At 41.4% G+C, this 24,255-nt stretch overlaps 1 protein-coding gene across 1 annotated transcript in view; it reads left to right on the top strand.

Annotated features, from left to right (window-relative positions):
* Positions 1-24,255, top strand: part of LAMB1 (laminin subunit beta 1) — a 58,555-nt gene that overhangs the window by 15,093 nt on the left and 19,207 nt on the right. The window contains exons 5-23 of the mRNA XM_028745771.2: positions 301-489; positions 574-637; positions 2,208-2,410; positions 3,044-3,164; positions 3,404-3,592; positions 4,551-4,730; positions 6,045-6,157; positions 6,925-7,004; positions 9,296-9,431; positions 10,819-10,977; positions 12,218-12,345; positions 12,534-12,654; positions 13,407-13,611; positions 14,078-14,221; positions 14,500-14,731; positions 15,738-15,901; positions 16,651-16,875; positions 18,884-19,101; positions 21,340-21,436. Coding sequence (XP_028601604.2) covers positions 301-489; positions 574-637; positions 2,208-2,410; positions 3,044-3,164; positions 3,404-3,592; positions 4,551-4,730; positions 6,045-6,157; positions 6,925-7,004; positions 9,296-9,431; positions 10,819-10,977; positions 12,218-12,345; positions 12,534-12,654; positions 13,407-13,611; positions 14,078-14,221; positions 14,500-14,731; positions 15,738-15,901; positions 16,651-16,875; positions 18,884-19,101; positions 21,340-21,436 — 2,968 coding nt within the window. The remainder of the gene's footprint in view (positions 1-300; positions 490-573; positions 638-2,207; positions 2,411-3,043; positions 3,165-3,403; positions 3,593-4,550; positions 4,731-6,044; positions 6,158-6,924; positions 7,005-9,295; positions 9,432-10,818; positions 10,978-12,217; positions 12,346-12,533; positions 12,655-13,406; positions 13,612-14,077; positions 14,222-14,499; positions 14,732-15,737; positions 15,902-16,650; positions 16,876-18,883; positions 19,102-21,339; positions 21,437-24,255) is intronic.

The following is a 24,255-nucleotide window of genomic DNA, read 5'->3' as shown; positions in this document are numbered from 1 at the left end:
AATGAATGAATATCACTATTAACACGCTCCTTGGCCCATGAGGGGGCCTTGACCTGTTGGAGCACCTGCAATTACAAGAGGCTTATTGTTGTTTAAAAGCATATTCTGTAGACTGACATGCATAGGCCACACAGATCTGAACATAATCATTGCAAGAAGAAGCAGCGGCAGAAAAGTCAAATAAACATTCAGGAAATCGTAAATGATACTGGAAAATTATTTCAAATATCTGATGAACATTGTTTCAAATAATTTGTAGCTTAACATTCATTAAAATCTATTCCTCTTCTTGATTCTTAGACGTTTCGCCCAGCTGCAATGCTGATTGAAAGATCTTCAGATTTTGGGAAAACTTGGCAAGTATATAGATACTTTGCCTATGACTGTGAGACTTCATTCCCAGGTGTTTACAATGGACCAATGAAGAAAGTAGATGACATAATTTGTGATTCCCGTTACTCTGATATTGAACCTTCAACTGAGGGAGAGGTTCGTAGTTTTATCTACAATTGATCTGCCTTACTAGTGAGGCTGTATCTCTGTGACGCTGATGAATCCTCATGTTTGTTTCAGGTAATTTATCGTGCTCTGGACCCTGCTTTTAGAATAGAGGACCCATATAGCCCAAGAATTCAGAGTAAGTATGCAAGCTTCTTATCTTCCTATACATTTTTAGGATTGTGCTTGAACTGCATTAAATGCTTTACAATAATTACCTCACATGTCAGCCTTGTGTGGTGAAGTCCTCTTCACTTTTTACAGACAGAGAAAGAAGGGTGAGAAATAGTTACTTATTCAAGGTTATTCAATAATTCTGTCACCAAGCTGGCAGATTGTAGGTTCCTTGCAGACTCATGTTTTAATACTACTTGCACTGATTGCACAACCTCTTAGTCTTGAAAGTTAAAAAGAATTACAAGTTGTTGTTACAGAATATGGAAAAACTTGCATCCTTGTACTGGCTTGTTGGAGCCAGTATGTTTCAACATTTCAGAGCACAGGTTCGTTTCAGATGGATTTCAAGTGAGCTTGGAAATGTATGTGTTTGCAAGACTGGAGTGCCTGAAGAATTTTCATTAACACCAACCTGTGATCCCCACTAGGATCAAAGGCGCTCTTAAACATGCATGCTTAGAAGCTGATGAAAGGGTTAGGCTGAAATGTCCTCAGGTGTCCCATCACAAACAACAGTGGTGATGAACATACGGAAATTTTAAATGACTCAATAGAGCTAAGTCTATTTAAATCAATATTTCAGCTACATAAATTCCTGCTTCATTTCAGCATATACTATTAATGAGTGACATTTACAAGAAACTTGCTGCTGAATCATACATTTAAATGTATTTATTTAATAGAGCATACTTCCTTTCCTATCGCAGAGCTTCAGGTTGATTAAAATCAGGCTAGGCCCAGGGCATGTATTTAAGGTTCATGATACAGTAACTTGACCAAGTCTGCTCAGCGACTGAATGGAAGACTGGTTGGGAACCCTACTTATGCCTCTTTGGTGTCTGTGATGGAAGAAAGGCAGGGTATAGATGTAATAAAATAGATTTAACGTGGGAAAACAGTTCTTTAATAATAATACTTTGAATTTGTATAGTGCTTAAACTTAATTGCCTTAGCCTAAGTGTATTTTCAGGGAAACGTCTTGCTGGTATATTTATATTCTTTTAATGAATTTCCACCTCACTATTTAGCCAAAAGAGGCTCCCAGGAAAGCTTATACACTAAAAACAAGATAGACCCTGCATCTAATTGGTACAAAACAAAAGGAAAATGGATTGGGGGTGTGGAGAAAGAAATGAGCAAACACAGGCACCAGATATTCATTGCAGGACCTTCTAGTGATCAGCTGGGATGGAAACAGTTAATTGAGAAGAGGTCCCCAATGGTTGCTGGTGTCTTTAAGTTGCACCAGTTGTTGCATCCCCACCCCCAGCTCATTACTGCTTGCAGTTGATGGGGGAATGGAAGGTGATAAATATGTGCAACTCCCATCTTCCCTGACTGCTGGTCCTGCTAGCTAGGGATGATGGGAGTTGTAGTCCAACAACAGCTGGGGACCCAAGTTTGAGAAACGCTTTTTTAGACTCATAAGCTTTTCATAATATATATTCTTAATATGTCTCTTGCAACGAAACTAAATTTCTTTTTTTAAAAAAACAACACCACCCTTACTTTATTTATCTTTGGCTTTTCAGATATGTTAAAAATCACAAATTTAAGAATCAAATTTACCAAACTGCACACACTGGGAGACAACCTTCTGGATTCGAGAATGGAAATCAGAGAAAAATATTATTATGCCATTTATGACATGGTGGTCCGTGGAAATTGCTTCTGTTATGGACATGCCAGTGAGTGCGCACCGGTGCATGGATATGATGAAGAGGTGGAAGGAATGGTAAATCTTTATATATTTTTCATAGCAAGCAGTGTTAAAGTCAGATAGGTTACAATTCTGCCACTCAGACTCTAAGAGGTTCCCTCATTGAGGAGCGCTACCAACGTAAACAAAGGTAACAAAACTAGATTTTCTGTCAATTTAAATTATTGTTGAAGGTCAAAGTAAATGAGACATCAGTAGCTAGGTTTAGCACAACCATGTTTCAGTCCCTGAAAAGCTTGGATGTAGAACAGCTCTAAAACTTGTATATAGCTACTTGGTATAACCTCTGGATTAAACAAACTGAGCTGCCACAATCTAATTTGGCCCTAGAGCCAAATTAGCATCTCATCTTAAGGGTGTTCTGTAGTTCCTTTTTACATTAGACAGGTGAGAAAGGAGCCACTGCTGCCCTGGCAGTCAACATCTTCCCAGTCAAAGATGAAGTAACTTGTTCTTCTTGTTGTTCCATTATTTCCAAGCCACTGGATTTTTGTAAAAAAGTCCCTAGAAATTCTCGCAACAATCAAAGACTACTATTTCTTTATATGAACCCTTAGTCAATGAGAGGAAATGAGCATTGCTTTTATTTTCAACATATTGTGTCTTTGTATGTATGTTCCAATCTCTCTCTCTTTCTTTCAATGAAAGGTCCATGGTCACTGCATGTGCAGGCACAACACCAAGGGCCTAAACTGTGAACAGTGCTTGGACTTTTACCATGACTTGCCATGGCGACCTGCCGAGGGTCGCAACAGCAATGCATGCAAAAGTAGGTGTGACAAATTTAAATTCTGCTTTGTAAAATCTACGGTACTAATGTCTGATGAGCCTTTCATGAGAAACTGTGCTCTCTGTCTTATAAATGGCACAGATTACCCAACTTTTAACCGATTTTGCTAATAAAAATACTCAACTGCTGCTGCACTCCTTTCTAAATAAGTTAATGTAGTTGTTTTAGTTTTAAAAATGGATTGTCGCTTAGAATTAGTTTGTTTATCTTTATCCTAGAATGCAATTGCAACGAACACTCTGCACAGTGCCACTTTGACATGGCCGTGTACATGGCAACTGGAAATACCAGCGGTGGAGTTTGTGATGACTGTCAGCACAACACGGTGGGGCGTAATTGTGAGCAGTGCAAACCCTTCTACTTCCAGCATCCAGAGAAAGATATTCGGGACCCCAACATTTGTGAACGTAAGTACATTGTCTTCAAAGTGTAGACAAAGACAAAGTGTAGACAAAGACAGCCTGTTGAGATAAATGAGAATTCCTCTGTCGTTTAATATACAAGTGTGATTCTGAAATAATGAATAAAACTTTGTAGTTCTTTTTTATCCTAAAATGTACAAATGGAAGACTTACTGCATGTTCCAGAAACATTGTGGGTTATATCTGATGCAGGCCACAGTCAGAGTAAATCCACTGAAATCAATAGTAAGGTAAAGGGGCCCCTGACCATTAGGTACAGTCGTGGCCGACTCTGGGGTTGCGGCGCTCATCTCGCTTTATTGGCCGAGGGAGCCAGCGTACAGCTTCCAGGTCATGTGGCCAGCATGACTAAGCCGCTTCTGGCAAACCAGAGCAGTGCACGGAAACGCCGTTTATCTTCCCGCTGGAGCGGTACCTATTTATCTACTTACACTTTGAAGTGCTTTCGAACTGCTAGCTTGGCAGGAGCTGGGACCGAGTAACGGGAGCTCACCCCTTTGTGGGGATTCGAACCGCCGACCTTCTGATTGGCAAGTCCTAGGCTCTGTGGTTTAACCCACAGCGCCACCCGCGTCCCTAGACTGAAATCAATGGGCATGGCTAATTTAAGTCCATTCATGTGCTTCAAAATGAATGGACTTAAATTAGCCGTTGCTTGGTCCCAAAATCTTATGCTATACCATGAAATTGGGTCTGCTCTGAATATGGCCACTTATGTGTAATTTGTAATAGCAGAGGCTCCTGTATTCAAAGTGGTATAGCATAAGATTTTGGCTAATTGGGAAAGCTAGTTGCCATTTGGTGGGGCACAGCAGCTTCAGGCAGTGGGAGGCTTTGATGACAGAATTTTCGGGAAATGGAATTGGTGTTGTATTTGGCTATAACATATTGCTTCCTGCCCAGTAGCTATGATTACATAGTAAAGAGCTGCTGTTTCGTTTAGCGTGCAACTGTGATCCAATTGGCTCCCAGGATGGCGGGGTTTGTGATCGCTACACTGACTACTCAACTGGCCTTATTGCTGGACAGTGCCGTTGCAAATTATACGTGGAAGGGGAGCGCTGTGATTTCTGCAAGGAAGGATTCTATGGATTAAGTTCCGATAATCCACTTGGTTGTCTGTGTAAGTAAAAAAAAAAAAAAAAAAGAAACCACTTTGTAGTTTTGAACAAGAGAAGTGTTTCTAATGCTGCACCTCACTGATTATGTTAACGGAATCTTATTAAGTTTAGAGCTATATTTTGTATTTGTAAGTACATTGCCTGCCCTGTCTGCCATTGTGTGTGTGTGTGTGTGTGTGTGTGTGTTTTACTGACATAGAGGATCAGGAAGGTATAAATTCATATTATCTTGCATTGTTTACTTTCCTGGCCTTTCCTGTACATTCAAATTTAATTTTGGTGTGGGGATACAAGGGCTGTTTTCTGTTTTTATTTGTTTTGTTTTCCAAGCAACGGAAGTCTCTTATCCTGTTCCTTGCACACCGGAGGGGGAAACCCATCACCTTTCAGTATTCTGGCCAACAAGTGCAAAGGTGCTGGGATGGTCTATAAGCACATGAGCATTTGGGGGCAGAGAGTTGTATTAAATTTAAGTGACTCACTTTAAATATATCAGACTTCTTGCAGTTTGCTTTTTACTGGGTTATATTTAATTACAATGCCCTTATAAATTATTCCTTAGCAATGCTGGCTCTAGAACTTTGAGGGCCCCACAACACCCACGTTTGGAGTCCTAACCTGGAAGAGGCGGATGATGCATACCCTCAAACAGGTTGCCGCAGAAAACCGGGATGTGTGTCTACTGTAACGCTCTCCCATGCAAGTCACATGACCTGCATGAGATCACACCCCATGTCTTTTGAGGCTGAGGCCCCTGCGAAACAGGAAATCCCGATTTAATTGGGGCAGTTGAGGGGGATGTGTTTGCAGACTGAGAATTCTCATAGGCTTCAGCCAACCATATTGAATACTCTGTTAGGGTGATGGGCTGTTTTTCTGGTCCTGGGGACCTGGGAAATTGCCAGTCTTGCCACACTGTGGAGCCAGCTGTGAGCCTTAGAAAACGCCACAAAATTTCTAATTGTAGGATTTCAATTTATGGTATACGCTTCTACTTCACAGCTTTTGTTTTGTTGTTTGTGCTATTTTTTATCACTGACTGTAGGTTATGCTGACTGGTTTTTTTTTTTATTTCGTATTGTTCAGTATGACCTTTGGTCAACAGGCAATACGTCTGTCTCCTTGGCTTTACTTATACACAGGATGGTGTGTGAATGTGTTTTTGTGAGCTGGGTAAGAGAGAAAAGCCATTTGTCAGTACGTCTGCAGTGAAAAATGAGGGATAGTGTTGATGTAAATATTTGTATTAAATGCTGTGCAAATTTATAACTTAAACAACTATATCCTGATTTATTTACTTATGCTTCCTAATATAGCTTGTGAATGTAATCCTTTGGGCACAGTTCCTGGAGGGAATCCTTGTGACTCAGAGACAGGAAGCTGCTATTGTAAACGTCTTGTTACAGGAAGACGTTGTGATCAATGTCTGGTAAGTCGCCTTGCTTAAAAGAACAGAGCTTTTGTTGTGTGCGCGCGCGCATGTTTTTTTATAAAAAAAAACCCTTTCCAAATAAGGCGACAAGTGTCATTTGTCTGGTAAGCTTCATTTAAAAACTTCAAAATAATCAAACTGATTTGCAACACCAAGCTCCTCTACTCAAATGCCTAAAGGGCATTCTCGATACTTCATGGTGCAGTATTTAAATTCAAGAAAGTTGCATACATTTATTTTGGAATGCCAAATTATTAGGCCTGGGACATCCTGCTTCGGTCTCAGCTGCCTGTTACATCACATGGGCAGCCAAAGGTGCTAGGCCTGCCCCTCACGCACAGGCTCTCTGTAACACCAAAACACCAAAGCCAATAACAGTGATTGGGGTTGTGACCCCTCTGCTTGCAGTGTCCCATCCTCATGTCAGAGCTGGTCAGCAGCTTCCTGGCTATGACTACTGCTTCCTGAACTCCCTTCAGGATTGCACACTTGGTTCTCCTCCCCCAGTCATTTAATCTCACAACATCCCTGTGAGGTAGGTTATGGTGAGAGTTTGTGACTTAACAGCTGAGCAGATAGTTGAATCTGGCTCTTGCCAGTCTTAGCCACTACCCCACGTAGCTTAAGGAAGCAGATAGTTCTGCCATTACTCATTGGTGTTAGACTTGGACATGTCCACCTTTTTGCACAACCTTGAGCTTGAACTATGCTTGAGTTTCGCAACATCCTGTTATGGCAGTAACAGTCTCAATCTTCCCTTGCAGCCTGAGCACTGGGGCTTGAGCAATGATATGGATGGTTGCCGACCATGTGATTGTGACCAAGGAGGGGCGCTGAACAATAAGTAAGTCTCAAAATAAGCAACTTGCCGTATTTTTCACTCCATAAGACGCACCTGACCATAAGATGCACCTAGTTTTTAGAGGAAAACAAGAAAAAAAGTATTCCGAATGAAACAGTGGGTGCGTGATTTTTGTGGTTCATGCTGTGGCCACAGACATTTGTGATTTGACGGTGAGTTTGGGGTAGTCCAATGCAAAAATCCTGAGGATCCATGTGGATCCATGCTTTGTAACCATTTTTTGCAAAAATTCTGAGGATCCATGGGCTTTTACCTCCCTCCTCCCAGGCAGCTTCCTTTATTGCTAGTATCCCTTATCTGTCTCCTGATCCCACCAGTCAGCTGTTTCCTTTCAACACTCCCTTCCCTCTTGTTTGCCTTAGTGTCTTTTCCTTAGCTGGAGCAGTTTTTTTTGGTCCTCCTTTTCTTCTAATTTCTCTTCTCCTTGCAAGTTTGCTGTCTTTACCTCCCCCCTCCCAGGCAGCCTCCTTTATTGCTAGTGTCCCTTATCTCACTTCGGATCACTTGCAATCAAGGGCTTTGTTTCAACACCCACTTTCCTCTTTCAAAAAAAAAAAAAAAAAAAAGCTCCAGGGACACATTCGCTCCATAAGACGCACAAACATTTCCCTTTACTTTTTAGGAAGAAAAAAGTGTGTCTTATGGAGCGAAAAAATACGGTACTTGGTTTTTCTTTTCTTTTCAGAAGCACCTGATTCATCTGCAACGTACCTCTTGTTTTTAAAACCAATAATGATAAGAAAAACAATACTTAGTGTTTACATAGTGAATTTCAAGTATTTAAAGCATTTCACCATTGTTATCATTGTTAGTATTTCTTACAACAGCCCTGTAAAGTACATCGAAAATTTTATCACTATTTTGCAGATGGGAGAGGGCATGGATCCAAATTTAGTCATATTTTGAGTAGCGTAACTCTTGCCTAGGTCATGGCTAACTTAAATTCCATAAATTTCAGTAGGTCTTCTCTAAGCATGGCTGAATACAATCTGCTGGTGGCCAATTCGCCTAGCCAGGATGTTTCCCAGCTCCATCTCTAGATAGTTAGATAATCATTTAAAGCTTTCCTGTTTAATTACTCACTTCTACATGTGTTGAATGGAAGGGAGGAAGAATACATGAGCCGAAGATCTGATTGCACTTAGATAAACCTCAAGGGCCAAGTAAATGTCCTGTTTTTTTCTTAATTTCGTTCAGTTAGTTAGTTTACACTTGGGAAATAACTATTGCACAATCAAATTACATCAACACAAATCTTTCTGTCATTTCAAACTTACTTGCCAATCTGTCTGAAGTAATCACAAAGAAGATAATTCCAGCAGGCTCATGTTTGTACCCCTGTTGTTGGCCCCTAGTTATTTGTTTTCCCATGCAAGCATCAGATGTCCTCAGAAGTACTATTAAAATTGTTTGATAGAACCACGAAGCTGCCTACCCTTTGAATGTTAATGACACTGATTGCAAAACCATCTGAAAGTGGGTGTTGCCCACTAGCAGAAGTCAAGCCAATTCGCTTTTCCTTTTTGTCTCCCAAGAGAATGGGCTCATTCATCCCGAAGATTCTGCTTTTAAAACGGCTGCAGTTCAGATGCCTATTCTTACAAGCCTGTTTTCTATTTTTACAACAGCCTGTCAGGAAGGATAGAGGGTCTTATTCCAAAAAGTTTCCAACTGCAGTTTTATCCAGCATAGATCATGGTGTCTTGATACAGCACCTGAAAGGCACATCTGGGTTGGATGTGATTTTGAATGCTGGAAAAATACAAGGGAAGCAAAACAAAGGATGGAGTTGTTGTTCAACCATAGGGTACTTCCCATATTTGTTAAAATCTATCTGGGATAAATACAGAAATTTCACAGGAAGGAACAATGTTTAATTACAACAGTTTTCCCCCATGGAATTTTCCCCTCCACCATAATTTGTATTCTGCCCCCAAAGTTTTAAGCTGACTCAAATTCAAGAAAATGCACTTGTATTTGAATCTAAACATCTGTGCCAGGGTATCTCCCTGTGTCGTCCAAACAGTGATGGGACTTAGCAGTACAATTTGTGATGGTTTATAGAATCATATAATTGTAGAATTGGAAGGGACTTTGAATGAGGGCCATCTAGTCCAACCCCCAGCAATTCAGGTTGTATTGCTACAGTGTCAGTGGATCCTATTCTCAACCCTAATTTCCTTTTGTGCATTGAATGGTTATAGGTTCTTTTAAATTTGTCTGTCTGTATTTGCTTTTAGAAGATTGCAATATAAATGCATTCTCTTTTTCAGCTGCTCGAGTGAATCTGGTCAGTGTCAATGCAGGCCTCATATGATTGGCCGCCAGTGCAACGAAGTGGAACCGGGGTATTTTTTCATTTCTTTAGATCATTATGTCTATGAGGCTGAGGAAGGAATCTTTGGCCCTGTGAGTACCTACTCGGTTAAACTTCCACAGGCCCTTTTCTAATGCTCTGATATTTCCATGTACGGTATTCTGTTCTGTTTCTAGCCTGTTGGCTTTACACTATATCTACCGAGGGACGCGGGTGGTCTAAACCACCGAGCCTCTTGGGCTTGCTAATTGGAAGGTCGGTGGTTCGAATCCCCGCAACGGGGTGAGCTCCCGTCCCTTTGTCCCAGTTCCTGCCAACATAGCAGTTTGAAAGCATGCCAGTGCAAGTAGATAAATAGATACTGCTGCGGCGGGAAGGTAAACAGCATTTTCGTGCACTCTGGCTTCTGTCATGGTGTTCTGTTGTGCCAGAAGCGGTTTAGTCATGCTGGCCACATGACCCAGAAAGCTGTCTGTGGGCAAACATCAGCTCCCTCAGCCTGAAAGCGAGATGAGCGCCACACCCCATAGTCGCCTTTGAACTGGACTTAACCGTCCAGGGGTCTTTTACCTTTACTTTTTTTTTTTTTAAACTACACCTACCAAACATGGTCTGAAATAAACATGAACTTAGGTGATCTGTTTAGGAAGGACAATGTGAAAATAAAAGTAAATAAATACAAGTGTGCTAATGGGCCACTAGAGAGTGGGCCACTGGACCTTGATGGTTATGAGTTTTAGCAGTCTACACTGAGAAGGTATATGGGCCATGTACCAGAGCTAGGGTCTGCTTAGAGGCAGGTTCATCTAGAACACTGGCCTTCAGCTGGTAGATTCTAACCCACAACTGGTTCATACCAGCAGCCATCTTGAATGACCATGTTTTGGACAGAGGGAGAGAAGGAAAAAGGTACAGAGAGCAAGGGTCGAAAGATGGGTCTAAACAGAGTAAAGGTTAATATTAATGGTATAAGATTTTTTAAAAAGTATTAAAGCATAATTGTGTGTCTATCGAAGTTGAAGATCACTTGCTAAGTCTAACTTCTTGTTTAGGAAGCTCAGTCCATTTATGTTAGGTAAGGTATCTCCCTGAAACTGTCAGATATTGGAACTAAGCTGCAGCTGAAGATTCCTGGCTTTAGTTATTTCACATACATTAGGCATTTCTGTTTTCTCTACAGTTATATTATGCCTGATAAAGTGGTTAATAGTACAAGTGATTTTTACACTTCACGTCTCATTACGCTAAACAGAAGTGAATTTGTGCAGTATACTTTATCTCAATGAAGTGGCCTATGTAAATGTAGGAGAAGATGTAAACAAAAAACATTTATCAGCAAATAGGAATAGGAAGCAAGAAGAAATTAAGGTCAAAATAACCTGAAGTGCCACTCTTCTACTGTGTCTTTCCCTTCAATTCTTAGAAGGTGCATGTGCCAACTTAAAATAATATGTAATAACTCCTGATTCTGTTCCACAGGGAGTGAGCATAGTTGAACGTCAGTATTCCCAGGACCGCATACCTTCATGGACTGGAATAGGATTTGTGAGAGTTCCTGAAGGAGCATTCCTGGAATTCTACATAGACAATATTCCTTACTCTATGGAGTATGAAGTTCTGATTCGCTATGAACCACAGGTAAATACCAACCCTAGACCCATGCTCTTTCATAGTGTTGAATCTGAGTGATGGAGTTTTCAAGAAGGTTTAAAGCCTGCCTATATAGGTTGATGTGGCTTGCTTTTCGTTTGTCTTAAGATCACGCAGATATTCCAGTGGCTATTTTAAAAGCACTTAAGTCTATATTAGGCATAATAATCTCTCAAGTGTTCATCATTAACAATAGACCTCTGCACACATGTGGTGAAAGTGACTGTTCCTATTGTTCCTATTTTGCATAAATATTCCAAATTTTCATATATTTAGCATTTTATTTGTATATACTGCACGTAGTAGTATGCTGTTATGAGAAGATGAGTAAATAAACAGCAGTTGTATGAGTAAGGGAAAGGAGTCAAGTGCATATAATCATGCAGAGTTCAGAAATGCTGGAGCATAGAATTTATTTTCTTTTCTTTTTAGATTTATCTAAGAAACTATGAGGGCTGCAACATTATTTTATTTTCCCCCTCTCCCCCCCCCAAGCCTAAGATGTTCCCCCTCCTATTTGCAGAGGTTCAGAAAATGTCCAGACCTATTTATAGATTATCAATTATAGATTATTAATTATAGATTATTAACCATTTAAAGGGGACGCGGGTGGCGCTGTGGTCTAAACCACTGAGCCTCTTGGGCTTGCTGATCAGAAGGTCGGCGGTTCGAATCCCCATGATGGGGTGAGCTCCTGTTCCTCGGTCCCAGCTCCTGCCAACCTAGCAGTTTGAAAGCATGCCAAAAAGTGCAAGTAGATAAATAGGTACCACTCCAGTGGAAAGGTAAACGGCGTTTTCGTGCACTGCTCTGGTTTCTCCAGTAGTGGCTTAGTCAGGCTGGCCACATGACCTGGAAAAACTGCGGACAAATGTCAGCTCCCTCGGCCTGTAAAGCGAGATGAGTGCCGCAACCCCAGAGTCGTCCGCGACTGGACATAACTGTCAGGGGTCCTTTACTCTTTTAACTGCCATTTATACTGGATAAAATCTGGTGATTGTTTGCTATAGATAGCAGAGATAGCTACAAGTAGCAACCCTGCGCATTTACTCAGAAGTGTATCCCACTGTCCAATGAGAATTCCTTCAATGTACTTACAGCAGCTTACCATGGTTGCTAATACAGTCCCAATTCCTGCATCAGGAGAAAAAAATGGTTCATCTCCATGGAGAGAACTTTGATTACTGCTCAGCAAAGAAAATATGTTAATGTGTGCCAATTTTTCCAGTTACCAGATCAATGGGAGAAAGCTGTCATCACCGTATTTCGCCCAGACAAGATTCCAACCAGCAGCAGATGTGGCAATACAGTTCCTGATGATGACAACCAGGACGTATCATTATCTCCTGGTTCAAGGTGAGTATCACAACAGAAGGATAAACAAAGGAGCAATGAAGACATGATGGGAGGCAGAGGGAGAAGGAAAGGTTTGATTCCACATAATCAACAATCTCAGTCTAATCATTTGTTGTTTTAACATCCCATTGTTTTATCTCCAATGTACCCTTCTCTTCATGAACGTTGTGTCTGTCCTGGTCTTGCAGATACGTGGTCCTTCCACATCCCATATGCTTTGAAAAGGGTCTGAATTACACGGTTCGTCTGGAGCTGCCACAGTATTCCCATGATACGGAGGTGGAAAATCCATACACACTCATAGATTCTGTAAGTGCATGTTTAAATAAAAATCTGTTTACATAGTTTGCAATTTTACCCAGTTAAATAAAACTACATGCATTGTGCTTCCTCTCCATGAGCACAAGTAGACTGCAGGGGCAGCCTTGAGAGAAGCAGTTTGAACGGATTCCTCCCCATGAGAGAAGGAAAGGCTCAGTGGCAATGGCTGTGATTTATGCCTGGAACACTGCGTGCCTTGCTGAGTGCCAGCAGGTGAAAGGGGCAGGAGAATGAGTTCCATTGCACTTCGCTCAGAAAGCTGTGAGCATAGGAAGGGATGGATTGTTCTTCCCCTTCCTCCACCTGTAACTTTCCCTAAGAACATCTTGTGTGTCAGGGGAAACTTTGGGAACTGTCGCCAACAGTGTTGGTTGAGGGAGGGAAAGCAAAACACCCTGCTGCTTATGTAGTAGCTCTTTTGTGCTCCTAAACCAGTGGTGGTCAAACTTGGCCCTCCAGCTGTTTTTTGACTACAACTCCCATCATCCCTAGCTAACAGGCCCAGTGGCCAGGGATGATGGGCATTGTAGTCCCAAAACAGCTAGAGGGCCAAGTTTGGCCACCACTGCCCTAAACACTCCTTGGAAAGCATTTTTAGGTGACACTGTGCATATTAATGTTCAACCATCTAATTTTTTAAACTATTGTAGATTTCTTTTTCTAACAATATCGCGTGGCACTGTACAAGGTTTGGCTACAGATCTAAATAGTAATTTTGCCATGTTAAAATCAACCCACAGCTTGTTCTCATGCCTTTTTGCAAATCCCTGGACATATTCTCAGTTGGAGGCAGAGGTGATGATGTGATGACTAACAGTGCCTGGGAAGCCTTTCAGAGATACCGGTGCCTGGAGAACAGCAGGAGTGTTGTTAAAACACCCATGACTGATGTTTGCAGGAATATCATTTTTAGCATCTCAGCCTTGCTGCATGAGACAGCATTAGGTAAGTAGATGTAACTGATTTCACAAAGTGGGATTGGGGTTAACTAGGAGTAAAAGGCAGTGGCCATGTTTACTACCAAAATAAGTAGCCATCCAGATGTTGTTGGACTCCATTATTCCGGCTTGCATGTCCAGTGGATGAGGGGAGTTGTAGTCCAACACCACTCGCAGGGCAACAGGTTTCCCAGCCCCTGTTAAACTTAGCATCTGAACAACCCCATTGACAGAAAACAGGACCCTGGGTAAATATATATATACTAGGTATATGTAGCATCACAAGAAGTGATTCATAAATGAAATTATTATCATCTTAATCAGAAATAATATTTAATATCTGTCCAATCAGGTTTATGCAGATCAGTTCTTTACTAACCCATTGGCACCTTGCATAATACTATTGCTGCCAAGAATTGTCCACACTTGTGCATTTGCCACTCCTGCAAAACCTGTGTCTTTCCCTCTTTCAGCTTGCCAGTGTGACCCACAAGGCTCATTAAGTTCTGTTTGTGACCCCAATGGAGGCCATTGCCAGTGTCGGCCAAATGTTGTTGGAAGAAGATGCGACAGATGTGCTCCAGGCACTTTTGGATTCGGACCTAGTGGATGCAAACGTACGTTGCTGCTTTATTCTAATCAAAATGTCATATGTTGCTGTTGTTTAACCCTTACCCAGTAAGTTTGATTGAAAGGAAGAAGGAAAATCCCTTGAGCCCCTTTGTTTCAGCATACATCTGTAAGAATCCTTTAAAAAAATAAAACCTTCACTCTCCAAATATTTTATTTTTAAGTAATTTGAGGCTTCATGTCCTAGTGTCATCATAACGTCATGAATGTAAGCAATGTATCCAATTTCAGTATCATTCAAGATGGATACCTATGTTCTTTTTAGCTTGTGAGTGTCATGTCCAAGCATCAGTTAATGCTTTCTGCCACCCGGAGACTGGTCAGTGCCACTGTTTCCATGGAATATATGGCCGTCAGTGTGACAGATGCTTGCCCGGTTACTGGGGATTTCCAAGCTGCCAGCCCTGCCAGTGCAATGGTCATGCGGATGATTGTGACCCGTACAGCGGACAGTGTTTTAATTGCCGTGATCATACCTCTGGCCACAACTGTGAAAGGTATGCCTTCTTTTTGGATTAACTGGGATAGTCGTTAAATGATATATTACTTTTCAAGCAAGATTTTATCATGCTGCCCTCTGAAATGCTGAGATCTAACCCATTTACTTAGGCTGCACTTATTTGCATAGGATATTTTGTAGATCAGATGCACTGATCTCCACTCCTCCTACTCCTACCACTACTCATTTCAAAATGATTCCTGCCTGTTTAATGGCTCTGAATCTTGAGCATGCACACACTTTAATTGGCACCTGTTGTATAGTTTTCCAGCTTGGCCACTCTGCCTCAATTGCCTATTCCTTTTTTATTTTTTTGCTCCCAGAGTACTTGCTTACACAGGTCCAAAGACTGCTCTAGGACTAGCACAGTTATTTCCAGAACCATCAGGAGTTTGGGGAAGGGGGGAAAGACAGCAAAGTAACCTTATTTGAAAGATCTTAGAAACGCAGCTCTTCTAAAACTCTCAAAACTTTCAGCAGTGCACATTAGCTTGTGAACTGAAGTGTGTTTATATGATACCTGAAATAAATAGGTTTGGTTTGGCACGCCTTCCACTAACATCAAGGAAGAGCCAATGAAAACATCTATAAAATTCAGGCTGTGATTATGGAGGGCTGCAAAAAACTTGCTGAACTGTGTGCTATGTACTGTCACCAGTCCATCTCAGATATACAAATATATGTGTGGCAATGAAGGGGAGCTCACTCAGGGTGAGAGACTGGGAGAAGAGAGAGGTGCTCCCAGGTAAGAGCTGGGAGGGCTCACCTTTTTCTGTATGGGATAAAAGTTAAGGTATATCTGTGAGAGAGGATCTTGTATTCTTCTTTCGCTTTTCTTCTTTTCAGTCTTTTTCTTTTTCTTTGTGTAGATTAGTTTGTGGGTTTTTTTGTATTGTGAGAATGTTTAATGAAACTTTACTATAAAAATAATAATAAAAGATATGCAAATATATGTGTTCTATTCCTTGGGTATGCTTAACAGACTTTTATGTTGTAAAATTAAGATGCCTTGGTGGTTATTATGGAGATCCTGTCCTGGGATCTGGGGATCACTGCCGCCCTTGTCCTTGCCCAGATGGGCCAGAAAGTGGCCGCCAGTTTGCCTCTGGCTGTTATCAAGAACGTTCTACTCTGCAGGTGGTGTGTGTCTGCGAGACAGGATATAAAGGTAAAATACTTTGTGAAACCAAGTATAGTGAATGCTATTAAATTGAAGCCGTTTCAATGAGCATACATATTTTGATTATCACAAAGTGTCATATTTTACACTTACAATTATTATTATTGCTATTTTATTAAATCAGTTGCTCAATCTTAGGAATGGTTCACTTGTTAGTAATAATAATTCTACCATCAACAAATGTGCCATCCACATAAGTGATGCATTATAAATAATATGTGATGCTTTGTGCACCAAAGGCAGTGGCAGACTTTTGGGTCTCAAATTTGAGCAGCACCCTGTGTGACACCAAAATTTGGCAGACCCACCCACTTCATTTCCCTCCATTCTTCATCACAGTTCTTGGTGACTCAGGTGCTCCACCCCCAGTGCAACCAAATTGGTCATGTTCCCCTAAATCTGCCTCTGTTAAAGAGAAACTTTGAAACATTTTGAATGGAGCACAGACATTGCAACATATTAGGTTTCAAAATCTACACAAAAGCCAGATTCTCAACCAGCCTAAGTAATACTCTCTCTTTTGGCATGTGAATTGATAGTGGCTAATCTATCTGAAATCTTTCTGATGGTTTTCTTGTTTGTTGTGTGTTAAGTTTCTCCAGACAAACTTCCATCCTAGGTCTTAGCACATACCTTGATCTTTTCCTCCCCTTTATCATGCTTTCATTTCTAGCTAATGTTTATGTTTGAGTGAGCTGAAGAGATTTCTTCTTCCTTTGATTTGGCTTGTTGAGCAGGGAGCAGATGTGGCGAGTGTGCTTCTGGTTTCTTTGGAAACCCTGAGGATGTTGGTGGAATTTGCCAGCCCTGCCAGTGCAACAACAACATTGACTCAACTGATCCGGAGGCCTGCGACAAGAAGACTGGATTGTGCCTGAAGTGCTTGTATCACACAGAGGGTGAAAACTGCCAACTGTGTAAACACGGTTATTATGGCCGGGCTGTTCAGCAGGACTGTAGAAGTAAGTAGGGGAAGGTCTCTGCTGCTGACCTTTGCAAGCATCACTTTGTCTTCTTTTAAGCACCAAGGTATTATTTTGGTGCACTGGGAATTTGCAGATTGGGAGCATAATCCTTCATTAAAGGTCAACAGATAACTCAAACCTAGTTTGAATGGGGCACTTAAGTGAAGAAGAACTCCAAGCCTGATCTTGAAAAGATGAGGCTTTTGTGTGAGAGAAGGCTTTCTTGTTAGCTTTCATTGTTTTCTTCTTATCAGGAGAAAAGCCCAGGCCATTTCCTGCAGCCCCTCAGGCTTTGGAGGAAGAAGAGGGGATTGTCTTTTGTTTACAGAGACATTCCTGGTAAAGAGTAGAAGTGGATTTCTCAAAAGTCATAGGGGGTGGGGAGAGAATGTGCACCATAACAAGCAACAATATTCAGAAATCCCCTTCTTCTACTCTTTGTTTTTTATTATATTTTATGCATCAGGCAGTAGTGAATAACCTCAGCTGATAGGTATAGAACTATATGTGTTAAGAAAAACGCCTAAAAGTGTGTGTTTAAAAGTTTTATGCTGTGAAGTATAACCTAGAAACTAGCACTGTTTTAATGTTTAGATGTATTGACTGCCCCATCCCAAAGACTTCAGGTACGCTTCCTTATCTATTAATCTTTTCAAAACAATCTCCTGAAATAGATCAGTATCATTCTCATTTTAAACTTTGGGAATATACCATGAGAAATTGTTGCTTGCTCTGTGCCTTCTTATGAGTCCGTGGCTGATGCAGTATTTTAATGCAAATCTCATAGTTCCTACCAGGTGGATAATGGTTGTTTTGCTCCCCAAGAATGAAAGGCCTAAAGAGAGTGAGTTTGTTGGATCAGGCGATGTTCACAAATGAGAAGCTGAGCTTTTGAAAAATGCAGATAGTTGTGAGAATTCATTGAGATAATTAAATTTTGAAACCCGACTTCAGCCCAGCAACTTCATTTTGCTTTGACATGTAGAGAGCAAGTGGGGGATCTGTAGGAAATGACTCACAGATGCTGTTTATATTCTTGTGTCTGGAGCAGGGAAATGACAGCTGCTGGAGACATTTATGCTTGGTGGGCCTCTTTTTCTCCACACACACACACACCCCATACTAGGACCTCATTTTCACATTTTCACACCATTGTATATACCGGCCCACGAAACTCTCACCCTTCCTATAATCTTTTGGAAATATAAAAGTGGCTGTAGAGAAATAAATGTTTCTTGTTTTTCCTCTTAGAATGAGCAGTCCTGACTAAAGCCATCCACTTATGCCAGGCATGTCCAAAGTCTGTTGCGGGGGCTTAATTCAGCCTAATTCTGGCCCCTGTGGCAGTTTATTTCCTGGGGTAAAATCCTAAAAAAAACCCTCAACAACTTCTATTTTTAAAATAGGTCAACAACTTTGGTTGGCCCTTTGGTCGGCCCTCACGGCCCTTCACTTCATCAAATCTGGCCCTCTTTGAAAAAAGTTTGGACACCACTGACTTATGCCAATGGGAGCTTTTCTCTAAGCCTAATTGCTGAGGGAAATGGTTGCTCTTTTTCCCCAGATGGTGGCAGGGAAGGATTCATCCTCCCTTCCCTGCACTCAGAGAAATTATGCTTTGGGGGTTGAGAGCAGGCAAGATCCCAATGCTGCCAATGGGAGCTTTGTTGCCGTGTCTGATTGCCACACAAGGCACTTTTCTTTGGAGTGGAAGCTGGTAAGGGAAGGGTTAACCCTTCTCTTCCCACGAACTCTTATTTTGACAAAATACCACCCCCCTGTAAAGCAAAAGCAAAAGAGGCAACCTTTCCTACCACTGGCTTTGGCCTTGCCCACCCTGGTTGTGCAGCCTGGAAGAGATTATCCCCAGAGAATGTGACCCTTGATATCTCACAAAGCTTCTCCAAATCTGCTACAATACCTTCTTACATGTCGCAGTTAGATAACATATTTATCACCCAAGTGTACTGCAACACGTTACATTCTCTGCTCTTTCACCCCCCAGAGTGTGTCTGCAACTACTTGGGAACAGTGCGTGAGCATTGCAACAGCACTGAAGAATGTCAGTGTGAGAAAGAAACTGGCCAATGCCAATGCCTTCCTAATGTGATTGGACAGAACTGTGACCACTGTGCCCCCAATACTTGGAGGTTGGCTAGTGGGACAGGATGTGAACCATGTGGCTGTGATTCTGAACGTTCCTTTGGCTCATCTTGTAACGAGGTAAGAAAAGCTGATCGCTGTAGAGTCACGTGGGGAATCACTTCCGGGTCACGTGGCCAGCGTGACAAGCTGCATCTGGCGAGCCAGCGCAGCACACGGAACGCCGTTTACCTTCCCGCTGGTAAGCGGTCCCTATTTATCTACTTGCACCCAGGGGTGCTTTCGAACTGCTAGGTTGGCAGGCGCTGGGACCGAACGACGGGAGCGCACCCCGCCGCGGGGATTCGAACCGCCGACCATATGATCGGCAAGTCCTAGGCGCTGAGGTTTTAACCCACAGCGCCACCCGCGTCCCAACACATAAAAACATAATAAAACATCAAACATTAATAGTAACAATCTGATCTGTTATAAAAGTCACAATAACTTTAAAATAAACAACTTATATCAAACAAAGCAAAATTCAACAATACATCAAAATCTAATAGTAAACAGTAAAATTAAACTTAGCACACTATCACACATTTGAGAAGTTTAATAGCAGCAAGAACATATGATGTTGATAATGGTAAGAATATGAGATAACAATAATAGTATGAGATCTAATGGTAGTGTTGGCAGTTTTATCTAATTTTTTTATTGCGTTCGCTTAAACTTGTATTCTGCCTTGATATTTCATCTGAATAGAGGGTGTAGAAACGTGTTTAGGAATTAAATAAATTCACATGCCACAGGGATTTTAAATAATCCAACAGAAAGCAACTCTGTGCATACTGAGCTCTGTGAGTTTTGTATGTACCAGTTTTGTTTGTTGTCTTAATATTGAGGAGCATTCAAATGCATGTTCTTGCAAAAGTCACACTATTTGAGTACAGTGGATGACTATTGTATCACAGTGCTTGGCAGTATGACAAATTGCTTTGTATTAGTGTTGAGAGAGAATTTCCAACAGGTTATTTTGGCCCTGTGGGCTGTTTGCTTTAGCTTGACTTGCCTGCTTACATAAATCTATAGTTGCTTGTTCTGCTGGCATCATTTGTACATGGTGCCTGCTGCCTGCAAAATCCTGTTTGGACCTGACTTAATTTACCAGGGGAATCAGGGTCTGGTACATAAGATTGTCGTGCTCTGGGACATGGCAATCAGCTGTGAGTGGTGCTGAAAAGTTACATCAAGGATAATGGTTAAAATTTAATATCCCATCAGATGTGATGATGCTTTAGATGTTTCTTGAAGAGCTATTGCTGCAGCAATAGCTACAATTCATTCATAATCACCTGATGATTTCCATAGAAGGTTGCATTAACAGTTGAAAACATTTCTCTACAGAGTTAGTGTGCCATACATTTGCACTTGGTATACAGTACTAGGAAGCAGCGGCCGACTGATCCGCTAACTCATGTTATATGCAGCAAAATACACACGTGTAATTGTCACACATAATGGGTTGCTCCCTAATTCTTACATGAAACCAAGAAGCTTGCTGATATTTCAAGTTCCTTTTCTCTTTATTAATGTGACATTCAACCTGATTTTTCTATTTACTGAGCCTTTGCAAGTATTCAGAGACCACAATGGGTAATAATGGGAAGAGCATGTGCTCAACTCTATGTTGGTGTGATATATTATGTATATTTGTGTATTAATTAATATGAACCATTGTAATTCCTTTGAAAATCTGATGAACTGTTAATACTAAAGGCCCTAATACAGCTACTTAAAAGTGTTCTTCACCATAAGCTTGAAACCCTGCAAGTAACTGATATGAAGTCGGAAACAGTGGAATCTATTGTTTAGCCAACTTCTGTTATTGTAAAGATATGAAAGTTACAGAGAATGCTTGGTGTGGGAGATCCATATTTTCAAAAGGAATTGCAACCGAGGGAGAAGAATTTAAATTGACACTGTGGTACTGGAAAGGGCTTAATCCTTTCTCCTGTTCCACTTTTCCAAAGGAATATGTCTTTGTGTGATCTTTGACCTACAGTCTCAGCTGCAAGGGGAACATCCTTTCTTGGGGAAACAGTGCAAGAAGTATTGGTTTTCTGAGTAGCCTCTTCCCGAGCTGCTATTGACTCTTAACAAAACTAACCGAGATCCTATTTAAGGATCTCCAGAGTCATGTGTACTATGTCCATAATTCTGATAGGTGGCCAGTTAACATTTTTAGCTCTTTTGACACTTAATGTATCGTATTGACAGATGGCTCTAGTGGCCTAATAAAGTCCCTGTGGCTTGTTCACTTTGTGAAATGCACCCTGTTCAGCTTATTTTTGTTGCATCTGTTTGAATTAACAGTTTACTGGGCAGTGCCAGTGCATGCCAGGATTTGGAGGGCGCACATGCAACGAGTGCCAGGAGTTTTTCTGGGGTGATCCTGGCGTGGACTGCCAAGGTGAGCACATTACTTTCCTTGTTCCACGTGCATTATTAGCCTTTCGAAGGAGCACTTCTGTATGTGAAATCTGCATGCGTTTCCCATATTGTAGCTTCTGCTGCGGTTGGGAGCCTAGAGATAATTGCTGATAGCTTGCCCTGTGCCTATGCGTGTAGAAAGGAGTCAAAGCAGCATTCATATTGGCTCCCTCATGCTATGTTGCAAGGAATTAGAGACACTAGAGAACTATGATTCTATAGTGCATCCATTAGCCTCTTCATGTTGCAATGTTTGTTACTATACAGCACTTAAAAAAGAAGCTCACTGATCTTAGCTGGCTTTTTTTAAAATGCTATTTTTGTGAAGCTAAATTTAATTCTAGTAAGAGTTTGGTTTTGAAGTGGATTTTTGCAGCTTTGTAACAGAAATGGCAGACTGGCTTTAGATGATAGAGATTTAGATGTTCATTTTCTAGTTTCTAGTATTTGGTTTTTTTTTCATATTGTTAACAAAAATAATGTGAAAAGAGTATTTTCAGTTTTCCATATGGGGAGAATAGTGTCTTCTCGTTTCGGTTCTGTAAGAAAAGCACAGCATAGAATAAAAGGGGAGCAGCACCTAGGTGTATAAAGAAATTAAGAACTCATTTACTGAGGCATGTTTTGTAAATATGCCTGGTCGCTTCAATTGCTATCCAAACCAGAACACCATACATTTAGAACACATTTAATGCTACTTAAAGCACCTGACTTATGCCAAAGAAGTCTGGGCACTGTAGTTCACCCTTAATAGAGCTACAGTTCCCAGCACCCTTAACAAAATACAGTTCCCATCATTCTTTGGGGAAAGCCTCTTAGGCTGTCACATTTTGCCATTAACTATGGTGGTTGCCTCACCTCAAAAAGGCTACTGAAGAGCTGGAAAGGGTTCCGAAAAGGGCAGTCAAAATGATCAAGGGGTTGGAAAGGTTCCAACTTTGGGGTCTTTTTTGTTTGCAGAAAAGGTAAGTAAGAGGGGGCATGATAGGTAAAGGTACCCCTGCCCGTACGGGCCAGTCTTGCCAGACTCTAGGGTTGTGCGCCCATCTCACTCTAGAGGCCGGGAGCCAGCGCTGTCCACAGACACTTCCGGGTCACGTGGCCAGCGTGACAAGCTGCATCTGGCGAGCCAGAGCCGCACACGGAACGCCGTTTACCTTCCCGCTGGTAAGCGGTCCCTATTTATCTACTTGCACCCGGGGGTGCTTTCGAACTGCTAGGTTGGCAGGCGCTGGGACTGAATGACGGGAGCGCACCCCGCCGCGGGGATTCGAACCGCCGACCATGCGATCGGCAAGTCCTAGGCGCTGAGGTTTTACCCACAGCGCCACCCGCGTCCCATAGGGGGCATGATAGAAGTGTATAAAATTATGCACAGTCTTGAGAAAGGGGATAGAGAAAAGCTTTTCTGCCTCTCTCATAAAACCTGAACCCTGGAGTACCCAATTAAGCTGAGATTCAGGACAGACTGAATATAGTTCTCCATACGGTGTATAGTTAAACTATGGAATTTGCCCTTAGAAGAGGTAGTGATGGCTACCAACTTGAATTACTTTAAGATGAGGATTAGACAAATTCATGGAGCGTAAAGGCTCTGAATGGCTACAAGCCACAACGGCTATGTTCTGCTTCCACTGTTGGAGGCAATATGCCTCTGCTGAATAGAGACGGCAAGTCTAGTAACTGCAGACGATTGCACTCAGGTCCGTGTGAGCTTCCCATACACATCTGGTTGTTTACTGGGAGAAGAGAGTGCTGCACCAGATGGGCCTCTAGCGTGATCCTACAGGGTGCGACTTATTTTCTTAATTTCTGAAAAATTCAGATCTAGTCGTATTCAATGGATTTCAAACCAATTCCTGCCTAACTGTGTATATGAGAGAAAGGTATCTGGGTATCTGCATTTAAAAATTGTTTCAGCTGAATAAAAAGGCCCAAATAACTTCATTTTTTTGGCATCAAGCATATAAAGGATTAGCCATTACACAGGGGGGAAATTGTGTTTAATGGATAGGCTGGAATCAGATCAGAATTCTGTTATCTTTCAAGACTAAATGACTTTGTTATAAGAGTCCAAATCCTACTGAATCCCCCAGATTTCCTCTATCTGGAAGAGCATGCCTAAGAGACAAAAATACTGGTGAGCTTGGGATTTAGCATTAAAATAGGGCTTATTGCCAGGAGCTTTTGGAGTATTGTTTTAAATTAAAATGCAGTTGTGCTTGTTTTAACTCAACACAACTGCTAATATTTGCATTGTATGTATTATTGAATAAAAACCTCAAGAACAGGAAGAAGAGATGGGGGAAAGTTTTGTACTTATTGTACAAAATAGTAGTTACTGAAGGTAGGATTTCTGAAATTTTCAGAAGTTTCTCAAAGGTGTACTTAAGGTAGGTGCAGGTCTGTTTCTATGAAACAGGTTTAGAAAACATGTAAACACTTGCAAAACTCTAAAGCATCCCATCAACTGAGACCTGGCTCACAGGTATTCACAGGCTGGTTCACAGGTATTGTTTCTGTGACCTTCCAAGGTTATCTCAGGTTTCCAAGCCTGGTTTGAAAGGCAAGAACAAACCATAGATTGTCAGTTCAGGTGTAATGACAAAATATGGTTTGCCTGGACTAGGAAGTAACTGACCCTGAACACACAAGGAGGAATACAGCATTTAATTCTAGATTTTATAAACTATGACTTGAAGGGTAGCAAACATTCAGCATAAACTATATTTTAGCTTGAATGCTGTTCAAATTTGTTTACATGTGAGGATATACAGCATTAGGTAAAAGAAACTGAAG

The sequence above is a fragment of the Podarcis muralis genome, chromosome 10 (assembly GCF_964188315.1).
Source record: "Podarcis muralis chromosome 10, rPodMur119.hap1.1, whole genome shotgun sequence".
NCBI lineage: Eukaryota > Metazoa > Chordata > Lepidosauria > Squamata > Lacertidae > Podarcis > Podarcis muralis.
Note: the sequence above shows the minus strand (reverse complement) of the source record. Positions and strands in the feature narration are given on the sequence as shown.